Source organism: Achroia grisella, unplaced genomic scaffold, assembly GCF_030625045.1.
Source record: "Achroia grisella isolate CSIRO2021 unplaced genomic scaffold, CSIRO_AGI_Agris_v1 utg976, whole genome shotgun sequence".
NCBI classification, from domain to species: Eukaryota; Metazoa; Arthropoda; class Insecta; order Lepidoptera; family Pyralidae; genus Achroia; species Achroia grisella.
The window spans coordinates 1,058,875-1,071,844 of record NW_026713078.1 but is presented as its reverse complement, the minus strand read 5'-3'; the positions used below and the strand labels follow the sequence as shown (position 1 = coordinate 1,071,844).

Below are 12,970 nucleotides of genomic sequence, written 5' to 3'. Positions count from 1 at the left end.
TTAACAAATAATTATAAAAAAATATCTACTGAAATATTTTTATTTTTCTTATTACATATTTAACATATAAATTAATTTCTCGATTTACAATATATATTTTCGTGCAAAATTGAGAATAGAACCCTGACTATATATAGACATGTGTAAATGAATATTTACAAATTATGAAATTATTTATTTATTTAATTAATCTTTGTTTATTTGCAGGTGACAGCTTGCTAGGTGCAAATTGTTAACGGTGAACTGTGCGGGAAACTTTATTGCTAACAAATGTTAGTAGTGTGAAGTGACAGTGCCTAGTGTGAAACATACATATTCTCGTAGTGTTTAGTTGTGACATTGGAAGAAAGGAACATTCAAAATGTCGGGTTTTGTGAAATTAGCTATTGACGACTACTACTCAGATAGTAATTGGACGACCATTATCAATAAGTACTGGATGTTAGCTGAAAAGGTTTCAGGTATTTATACCCTTTTTTTAATATAATACTATATAAACTTTATCCATACTAACATTAAATGAAATAGAGAAAACTACAAGCATGATTTCTGAATGTAAACCATCTATAATGAATGCGAAAGCGTGTCTGTCTGCATGTATGTTTATTCGTTTCTAAATAGAACTTAATGAAATTTTATAAAAATATAGATAGTTTAATTACATAAAATAAAACATGAAATAAATATTTCAAATCGCTACTTTTAAACTTTCACATTTAATACATATTCTCGATGATAAGACTACAATATTAGTACTTGAGAACTGTATTATTTTTTTCGAAAAGTATATACCATGTTTAACTATATAATTATTCATTTCTATACTTGAAATGTTGACGTCTAGACCAGATTATAGGACAATGTAACATATGGCCACCTTATATTATATTAAATAGATTTGTTATCATTATTGCTATTGTCATACATGAAATTTTTATTATCTTTCATATTCGAACTCTTTATGGATCTAAAAGTCGGACACTGGGTCACGACGCTCTCCACTAAATTTCATAAATATATTCAAATCAAACACCTACAGATATAGATAACATTATGAGAATTCTAAATAATATATATAAGTGAATATAGTATGAGAATATTTATTATTAAAATGGATGCTGCGAAATATTCTCTTTTATGATTGAAATGAGTCTTTTGCAACAAAATCTCTGTGTATAAATGAACGGATGAGACCTATATTTTCTATTACATATTTTTATGATAGTCTAGCCAATCTAGTATCAAACTAACCCATACTTACCTAGGGTTATTTAGCTATAAAAAAATTATATGTAATGCAATTAATTGAGAGCCCATAAACTTATTTAGATATAAAAATATTTGTTGGGGTAATCAAACTCATCAAAAAAAGGAGAATCAAAGTGTTAAAGCAATCTTGTAACGTCCTAGACATTCACAATAAGATTTCAAATACATTTTTATTACAGAATTTTCTAAACAAGTTCTAAAAACTAGGCAAATGATTATCACTTTCTCGTGCGTAACAAAGCATGACTAGCTTTTTGCTGCTAACTCTGAAAATGTTCTCTTCGACTTGACCCTGACCATTCAGATATTTACCACTTTCAAGCACAACTACTACTGCTTTGCCTAAAAGCTAAATAAAAATAAGATTTCTCAATATGGACAATTTTAACTTGAATAAGTAACATGGAGGGTGATATTATTAAAGTTTTAGTAGAGTACTTTTTCTAACAAATATATTATTCTAGAATAATACAGCATTCTATTGATGAAAGAATTTTCGATATCGATTCAGTAATTTTTGAAATTATTCATTCACTACAAAGATACAAAAATTCAAATCTTTCCGGTTTGTTACATTAGTATTTTTTTACATACTAGAATTGTTATAAAGTTTAGTAAGTCGAAAGCCAAATAGAACACTCATAATACAAACCACTTTCACCAAGAAACAGAATGAAAATCTGAAAATGTTTATACCTAGTTAAAAAATATTTGCTTCATTCCACTTTCATTTTTTGGGAAATTTCGTTAAATATAACAAAAGCATCTATTAACAAAATAATTTTAAAAATTTCCATGTGAACAGGAAATAAATAGAATCGCAAAGGTAAATTCATTAATGAATAAATTATTTCACGATCTAAATTAAAGTTCTAATTCAGCTGAAATAGTAAAATTCTGATCACCCTGCCTATACGTGACTTATCTCATAATTACCGATTATGACTATTGGGTCAAGGTAAATGTAGGAAAGGTACTATTGACCATAAAACAATAGCGTTTTATTCCCTTATTAATATGCAGCTAAACAAATTATTATTCTCATAATTATTGAAACATTGAAGAGTATAAACCGATATATAAAATGGCATTGAACTGTATCCATCTATTTCCTTAGGTACATTGCTATATTCTGCTAGTAAGTAATCTCACCCAAAAAATTAGTGCTTGTTGGTAGTTTGTATTCACACGTTTCGACTTGTAAATGTAAACTTACAAGGATTATTTAAAAGAGCAATACACAAGTTTCTTGCTCGTTCTTCTTGTGATGAGACTGCTTTCCGAACGAGTGGTAGATAAAAAACAAATTGTTATGACTATTAAAAAGTGCTTAAATTAAGTTTATTTGAATTAATGATTTTCTATTCTATTCTATTCTCCTTTCACTGAGTAATTAGGATTCATTTCTCATGATTCAGTACTTGTTCTTCTCATATTCAAGAACTTCACTTCTTATATTCATGAAATAGAGTGATGTTCACGCAAATTACTTCAAACCATAACTTTTTCAGCTTGACCACACTGTAAAAACTATATCACCATTCTACCTCTCATTCTATTAGGTGTAATGATTAACTTGGGTTGTAACACTACAAATACTTTCACATTTCGATTTCACAGCACAACCAACTCATTTTTTAATGACGTGTTTTAAACAAATATTTTTAAATTGCAAAGTACATTATAATTACTACGATAACTACCGCTATACGGTAATCAAAATAAATTAAGCACTTTGGTACAATTAAAAAGACTTGAATCATCTTAATATTGATAAAGATCTTTGTGAAAGACCACGCTGTTCATATATTTTAAAATGGACCACGAATACCAAATAGACTGTGCTATAGAGGAAAAAGCATGGTTATGGAGGAAGTGAGCGTATAGAATACTTAAAAATTAGGTTTCGTATTTCTTTTTTTAATTAAAAAATATGTTTTACAATTAAACTTAATACCTTGATTTCACTTTTCACAAAGAAATGATGATATAAAATGATGATAAAATATGCATTTGCAAATTGCATCAATGATAAATAAATATCACATAAAAGTGTATTTTTAAAAACAAATAATTACTTCCGTGAAATAATGCAGATTGTATAAATGTCACATAAAAATGTATTTTTCAAAAACAAATATTGACTTCCGTGAAATAATGAACAGCCGCAGTGGTACAGGGGTTTAGTATTCTTCCTTAATTCTGTCGGTCGAGGGTTTAATTCTAATACGATATAAGCATTCGTTACTGTGATTGTTTGTATTGATTTGGGCATTTTTTATGTGTATTATGTATGTATTTACAAAAAGATATACATTATTAAATATTTCTATCAATTCTACAGTGCGCTTAATACAATTTCTGAATAGTTTGGTCTGCTAGATGACGCTGTGTTAATATAATTATTAACTGGAATTAAATCAATTATCAATACTAAGTCATCGATATATAAGGTTACTATTTTATTGCTAGTGACATACCCTAACTTTTGTGCGAGTTGATTAAAATTTTATTATGAAGTACATGATTTTTTTCATATGGAAAGTGTTTGTGTGTGATTTTAAGTATATGATATTATTTTAGATATTGCTTACGCATGTAGAATACAAATTTATAGATCTAAAGCATTATTGTAGGTTAAATTTTCTAGTTGTAAATATTTAACATTAAAAGATATAGTCCATATTACTCTCTAATATTGCTTTCTATAAGTGAAAGAATTCATGAAATCAGTTAACTATTTTTTTGTTCACCTATTACAAGTACCAAATCAAATCTTTCCTTTCATATCATTAGTATAGACTGAAGGCTGTAACGTTTTCTTTACTATTTTTCAACGCAGCTATAATGATTGTGCCAAAAGCCTATCATTAGTTCTGGTCTTGATTATAGTATTAATAGGTTTTGCATATGTTTTTTAATAATACTATTCTATATTAAATGACTACCTGGCCTATAATATATGGTTTTAATTAGGTACTTAACATTTATTACTGTTGAATAAAAGATGGTTTCAGCTTCAACGTTTACTTATGAACTGAAGGGAACTAACACAGTGTAATACTACCCTATATCTATACATATAAATAAAATTGGAGCGTCTGTTTGTAATATTGAAATAACCGTTTTTACTACATGCATATGAGTATAAATACGATACATACACCAAAATAACATTTTTTACAATGTTTGTCTGTCTGTCTGTTTTTTCGGCTAATCTCTGAAATGGCTGGACCGATTTTGACGGGACTTTTATTGGCAGGTAGCTGATGTAATAAGGAATAACTTAGGCTACTTTTATCTTAGAAAAATAAAGTTATATTCCACGCGGACGAAGTCGCGTGTACAGCTAGTTATTTATAAATTTGGCCACAATATAGCAATTATCCAATAATTGTGATAATAAATTGATAATATTGAGCAGCATATTTTTGTTCTGTTCTTTCACTGTGCTTTTTCGATCTGAACATTATTTTCTCTAGTTGTTTCTTTTTCATAAAATAAACTCGTAATAAGTGTCCGAGATTGTATCACTGTTAGATATTGCTGCCTAATTTGAATAATACTAGCTTAGTTTAGATAATGACTAGTTTTGTTTGCTAATAATAAATTGAAAAGCAACGGCTTTAGTTTATTTTTATATTCTATTATTTATTTTCTTTATCTTCTCATTATTCTTCTTATCTTATTTCTATTCTTTATCGATAAATAAAACCTGCGTTTAAAGGAAGTCTCTCGTTGAAATCTTTCCGACTGGTAGACATGACTTGTATGATTAAAACAATAAATACTAACATAAATCCTAACTTTAGTATTAGAGTATGTACAATATATGATGTTGTAACTTGTAAACTTGTATTGCATTTTGATAATGCAGTTTGACGGATCGCACTGAAGAAATTCATTAGATGATAGTGAAAACCATATCTTATAGAGCACAGTAACAGATAGATAAAAATAGCGACTTCTCTTCACACTATAAAAAAAATAAGTTAAAGGGAAAGAATAGCTTCTAATAAAAACTGTTGTGCTAAAAATAGAAAACAATTTAAAAGTCCGACCTGTCAAAAATAGACTGAATAATTGAAAAATAGTAAATTAGGACCACAAAATACTCATATTATAGTTTTATTGTTACCATATTATCCACAATGAGCCGATGAGTGACTCAATTGAAGCTTTCGGAACGCCTTTCACTTTACTCTCGATTGATAAGATTGCTAATAATTATTATAATAATAGAATGAAAATAAAAATAAGTAAAACTAACAAGTACACTATCGGAATAAATTATAAATTTGTCAATAGTTACAATTGATATGAAATATCTTAGTAGTATTATAAACACGAAAGGAATTTTGATGAAACTATACAATAATATAACTTATACATCTGAATCATTACAAATAAATATGTCCCTATATATGCTAAATGTTTAAAACTTTTGATTTTGAAACTTTTTTTAATAGATAATATTCAAGAGGAAGGTTTATATTTATAATACAGAATAATATATAGAGAAACTATAATTTAAAAAGATATTTAGTATCAATTGGGCGGAGCCGGGGCGCGTCGCTAGTAACATATAATATATAATGTAATGATAAATAAATGTCAAGTAAGTGTGATACAGCCTTAGTTGCAGGGTCAGCTATTTAATGGTATATCTGAAGATAATAAAATATTAAATGTTTTAACAGAAATTCCTACTATAACATCTACTGAAATTTATAATTCAAATTAAATCAAAATATATTGATTCGTATAGGTCTATTACAGACTCTTATGATATGTCAAAACTTCCGTCGTTTTCCGATATTGCAGTGCATAGTGGTATCTTTATGTTTTGTTGATGTATCAGGTGATAGTTATGAATTACTACTTACGTGCAGGTGGGTACATTTCGTCGCCAGCTTGTTTGCCATAATGATATAATTAAAAAAAAACTTGAGTTAGATCTATAATGCAAGGAGTAGGGATTAAAAGTTGACTTATTTCTGAGAACATAACCTTATTTACATCAGTAAAATTTTCATAGAGCCCCATTGGTATAGGGTCGATAAGGACTGCCGGATTCTAACGAACAAATAACTTGGGAACGCTTCCGCATTCGCCAAAACGCAGGATGGTTTTCGTCAAAGAGACCTCACTTCTAAATTTTTATCACTGTTAAACAATGAAAAAATCGTTAGTTAATGTATAAATACATCGTTATCCAGTATTGAGGTTGCATATTTACAAAATTGTTATATACATCTTCTTTACGTTTAAACTTCACGGTGCATCAAAAGAAAGTGTGTAATTACGCCAACGTATGGTCATGCTACTCGACGATAATAATATATAATTTTATTAATAATATGTATCTGTATATTATGATATGTTAATAGCATAGTATGTAATAAAAATTTGTATATATGTTGATAATTGAATAAAAAGAAATCACAGATTCAATCCGAGCTGTTGAACCAAATGCACTTAGCATTTATATTTCAAGTTTAAAAAAATTTCAATTATTTTATGATATGTAACTATATACAGCTCAGATTACTATTATGATACATACTAGCTGTTGCATGAGGCATTGCACGTGTAGTATCATTAAGTTGAAATTAATAATAATATTAAAATCCATTTAAATCATATAAACAAATAAATAATAAAATATCTTCATGACTAACATCCTAGAGAGGTAGTCAAAAACAAACACTACAATACATATGTATTGTAGTGTTTTTGTGAATGCAATACTTTCCAGGCCCATGTTTCTCCGAGAACACATCAATTATATATAGTAAATACAGTGACCTGTCGTCTTCTCCGGAATTAAAGTAATTTGTTATCAGTATTTTCATAACCAGATAAAAATCCTTGATTGTCAATTTGATTGGCATGGAAGGGAGCGTGCAGCTCAGGACCGATCGTCGTGGAGATCCTTGGACGTCTTCCGGGCTGAGATGATGAAATATAAATTGACAATCAAAGATTTTTGAAACCAACCATATTTTTTTTCAAACAACTCTATTGCTGTTGCTCTATTGTTGAATGCATATAGCACTCCAATTCCGCGTAAGGACTTCTGGAGCGACTGAAGGCCAACTTCCTCCTAACAGATACGACTTTAGTCTGAGAGCACTGCTAAGGGTTCGAATCTCGGCTCGGGCCGTCATATCCGTTTGAAGTCAACTACACTCGAACCTTGACTGTACATTGAGGTGTTAACCACTATTATACTATAGATTTCATCCATAAAAGTATACAAATACGCTTGTATTAAAATATCCGTACAATTATAAGATGTAACATCTCATTTTAAGTGTAATGTGAAAGCATAACATCTCATAATTGCTGAGATACATGAACTAGGTTACGTGCGGTTATTAATTTAAAACATATACCAACATTACCTGTGTAACAGTTATCTAGTTAACAGTAACTACGTAAAAAGAATCATAAAACGTAATCTGTTATTGTGGATTACAAACCACTTAGTCTATGTTATGTTTATAAAGTTTTATAATTCGAATATCAAATTCTAAATTATCATTTCATTATATCATTCCACTCGATTTCCCTTATTGAACATAGTTTATATTATTTTCTTTGATAATATATATATATATTATTTTTACAACAATTCCCTGATTTCCTTCATTGCCCACAATTATTCTTATTAATTACTAGCTGTTCTCGCGACTTCGTCCGCGTTGGATATAACTTTATTTTTCTAAAATGAAACTAGCCTTGCCTTATTACATCACCTAAGTACCATTAAAAGACCCGTCAAAATCGGTCCAGCCATTTCAGAGATTAGCCGCTCCAAAATTATAAAAAATGTTATTTTGATGTATGTATCGTATATATATTCATATGCATGTAGTAAAAACGGTTATTTCAATATTACAAACAGACACTCCAATTTTATTTATATGTATAGATAATAAATTAACATTTTATGTGTCTTTTTACGTTGTTGTTGTTTAAAAAATAATTACTACACAGGTAATGTTTGGTGTAGAATTTTTTTTTTTTTGAATCAGTGAAAGCCATAATAAAAATTCTTATTTTTTATGTAAATGAATTCATCAAAAATATTCCGCCATCACGTAAGGCTCGTAATATCTGAGGTACCACTCGTGAGGGCTTGAATGTTATACCTCTAACTTAGATTTCCACTGCCATATGTCAACGTGCACAGGACTCTCAGGAATTCTCACTATAAATAGTTTACAAAGTAAGCAGCTTGATACCTTTACATTACACAAGAAATGTAATCACTTTATACAAAGTATAGTCTCAAGTCTCACTCAATAATTAATATCATTAATTAATATGAACTTGGCCAGCATCTTAATAGTAGGTTATCTTCCTTACACGTGGAAACATTATTATATTGCCCAAGACTTTAAACCAGATACACATATATTTAACGAGTTTATAGTTTTAAATTAGTGATAATATGTTAAATTAGTGGAATGTCTACCAAAAACGTTTTCTTTATAACTAGCTACTCACCCCGGCTTCGCACGGTACATGTATTACACATATAAATCATTTTCTTGAATTACTCTATCTATTAAAAAAAACCGAACCGCTTCAAAATTCATTGCGTAATTTGAGAGATTTAAGCATACATATGGACGGACAGACAGCGATAGCGACTTTGTTTTTAATGGAATGGTGCAACCACCTGCGCTAACAGTGTACGCTGGCGGGGCACCAGTGGAGTATAATAAGATGATAATGTGGTGAGGTCAGTTAGTCCATCGTAGCAAAATCACCAGGATTTTACTACGGTTTCCAGGAGGATCGCGTGAAGTTCAACATGACATAATACTTAGCAATAGATTCCTAGTCCAGATTACTAACAATCCACTTCCCTCTACCAAAGACGGTTAACATTGACAATCAGGTAAATACTGAACTTGGCTTTAAAACTTTGTATCAACAAAAAAAAATTGCATAACAACACAAAATGACTTTCACCGAGAAAAGGCAGATGTAACCATCGAATTTATAACATTGTAATGATACTGACCATACTCGCTCCGAGTATAAATAATTGTCTCATTCTATATCCGAAGCTTATTGATACTTTCTTTTTTTTAATCTATGTAGTTGTATCTGTTATTTGATTATGTATAACTAGATTTTACTTGCGTTTTTAATATTTATTTAAAAGTAAACACAACTATTTACAAATAATAGAATAAATAAGAAATAAAAAATATCATGCAAAGTTGTCAATAGGAGCTGCCTCAGCTGTTGCTGATATAAGTAAAACGGCAATGAGGTGCACCTATACAGCGCTGGTTTACAGGCAGCCCCCATTACTCATTAAAAAAATACTAATATATATGTTTTGAATTAATATCTATGTACACATATATGTACACTTACATATAACTTTATGATATTTAGGACAACAACAATTATTAAACAAACTCTGGGATGTATATACAAAAATAAATATATATAAAATGTATTACAATACTCAGTGCAGGATAAAAACCAAAATCAGTTGCAATAACAGTGTCCAAAGGAAAAAAAATACAATATAACGTTTACTCTTCTTTTACAGATCCAAGGGTACAAGGATGGTTCCTGTTCGACACGCCTCTCCCCACACTTGCCATGGTGATAGTTTACCTGTCAATTGTGATGGTCATCGGCCCACTATGGATGACCAACAGGAAACCATACAAAATACAAAACACTCTAGTAGCTTATAACGCTGGACAAGTTCTATTGTCGTCCTATATGTTTTATGAGGTAAATACTTTATTTATTAATTTATTTTAGATAATTAACAGCTTATTTACAATTTATACACGATATATAGTTTTACATAGTTTGTAAAGCCAATAAAATATTCTATTCTATTCTATTCTCAAGAATTATCTTTGTACTAGCTTTTGCCCGCAGCTTCGCTCGCGTTAATTTAACCCTTAGGGGTGGAATTTATCAAAATCCATTCTTAGGGCATGCTTACGTAAGTAGCTTTATCCATGGAAAGTCTAAGCCCGATCGGTTTAAAATTGACAAAGTTTCATACAAATTTTCATCCCCTATTTTATCCCCTTGGAGGTAGAATTAATCAAAATCGTTTCTTAGCGGATGCCTACGTCATAACATCTACCTGCATGTCAAATTTCAGCCTGAACCGTCTAGTGGTTTGGGCTGTGCGTTGATAGATCACTATGTCAGTCACCTTTGAGTTATATATATTTAGATTAAACTTATATGTAAGTTAGTTATTTAAACAAAAATTATACAGTTAGACAGGTTAGAGCCAAATACAAAGAACAGAATAGGATGAATATAATTAGTAGATACCGTTACATTATAATACATAAGAATAATCTTTATATACATACATACATACATACATATAACAATGTGTTTCTGTGTATCAGCTAAAAATATTGTCATGACTTTCCTAAGTAGGTACTTACTACATATATATATGTAACAAGTATGTAAAAAAAAATACTTATATTTATAACCTTTACCTTTTAGACTTAAGTTCAAGGATTATGTACAACCGGATATAGAATAATACAAATGGAAGGAGTACCCTGACCTAATACGGATATAGTGCTTAAGTAATTAGAGATAAGTATAGTTCTGTAATTGCATTGTGTTATACCTACCAAACCAAGTACTGACTATGAGTGAAATCAACTTTTAGTTGAATTTCTTTCTTTATAGTGATAGAGACAGATCTTCGTACAGAATATATAGAGATAGATTGGTACAGAATTTTGCCTCTAGGTTTATTTTTCACACCGTACTTTGTTCTCATAATTGTATAAATTCTAAAGCAAAATCCGGATAAATTGAATCCTTATGAACATGCTCAAACGTATATTTTATATATTATAAGGAATAATCTGTACTGACTCTGACAACTCACCATTAATTAGACAGCTGAACTTAAAGAACGAACATTAACAAGAGAACAAGGCTGGCTAGTATATTCAATACATCTATTGTAGAACATAATCAAAGCAAACACTTGCTATAAGGCGAGTCACAGACTCGGTCATCCTCTTTCCTTTAAACAATTAATTTAATACTAACTCCCATCCCTACGGAAACTTCAAGATATTCTCTGATACTCAACCATATACTTTATGGACGATTTATTCAGAATCCCATACTTCTAGACCCCTAATGTGCAAGAAGGTTTATTAAGATTTTGCAAAAAGTTTACTCAAAATGTTATGTTTCTAGAGCCAAAAGTTTAAGCTGTTAGTTATGTACAGATCGACAATAAACAGGCTAATGCTACCAGCTTACAATACGCTAGCACTAAGACAATTTTCTATGTCAAGGCAGGTTGTTAACTCATTTACCAACTTACTCAACCAGCACCGTGACATTAGGCGCCAACAATAGACTGTAACGTAGTAGGATTGCGTTTATTTTGCCAATCATGGAATATTGATCAATTTAACATTAGTCTGATAATGTCTTTCTTGCTGTGGTTTTGGCATTTTACGTGTAATATTTTTTGTCAGATAGATGCTGGTAGATCATTTTATACATAGTGGTAACTATTTATAATCTATACATATTAATAAAACTGCAGTGTCTATTTCTAATATTGAAATAACCGTTTTTATTACATGCATATTAATATAAATACGGTACATAGACCAACATAACATTTTTTACAATTTTTACATTTAGTAGTTCGTGCACTGGATTTTCATTTAACATTACACATATATATATATATATATATATATATATATATATATATGCATAAAATTTTAATACAATGGCTTTAAAAAAAAGAAATTCCTTTGATTTTCCTGAGAGATTTTCTCAATTGAATCTATATACTAAAAACAAAATACTAATAAACATATTGACGTTGATAAGCGGCTAAGTTGTCCTACATAAATAAATGATTTTTGTATTTGAATTATAGTATATAAAACGTGAATGAAGCTATTTAATACAGAACGGGAGAAAAATTAAAACCTGTTTACTAATGTTGCATCATTAAGCTAAGATAGAATTACTGGTAGTAGATAGTCAGAAATTACAAGATTATCACTTTCCTATTAGCATACGGAACCTGCGATGCGTGAAGTACGTTCACACTTGACCGACTACCTGTTTTCGTAATAACCTGGCGTTTTCCCGATCTGTGGACGTAAGGCAATAGGCCAAGGAAATAGTTTGGAATAGGTTTTGTATTAGATTATGTGAGATTTATAATAAAAAAATAAATAAGAGTAATAAATAGTCTTGGAACATTAACACAGCGCCATCTAGTCCCAAGCTAAGCAGAGCTTGTGTTATGGGTACTAGACAACTGATATAAATATTTAGATAAAACATATGAGGTAAATACTTTATTTATTCATTTATTTGAAGTAATTAACAGCTTATTTACAATTTATACACGATATATATATATAGAATAATATATTCTATTCTATTCTATTCTCAAGAATTATCTTAGTACTAGCTTTTGCCCGCGGCTTCGCTCGCGTTAATTTAACCCTTAGGGGTGGAATTTATCAAAATCCATTCTTAGGGGATGCTTACGTCATAATAGCTTTATGCATGGAAAGTCTAAGCCCGATCGGTTTAAAATTGACAAAGTTTCATACAAATTTTCATCCCCTATTTTATTCCCTTGGGGGTAGAATTAATCAAAATCGTTTCTTAGCGGATGCCTACG

The 12,970-nt window shown here is 29.8% G+C and overlaps 1 protein-coding gene across 1 annotated transcript in view; it reads left to right on the top strand.

The window, feature by feature from the left end:
* The first annotated feature begins 314 nt into the window (after positions 1-314).
* Positions 315-12,970, top strand: part of LOC131854331 (elongation of very long chain fatty acids protein 7-like) — a 35,323-nt gene continuing 22,667 nt past the window's right edge. The window contains exons 1-2 of the mRNA XM_059205439.1: positions 315-461; positions 9,851-10,041. Of these exons, the coding sequence (XP_059061422.1) occupies positions 362-461; positions 9,851-10,041 (291 nt within the window). The 5' untranslated portion in view covers positions 315-361. The remainder of the gene's footprint in view (positions 462-9,850; positions 10,042-12,970) is intronic.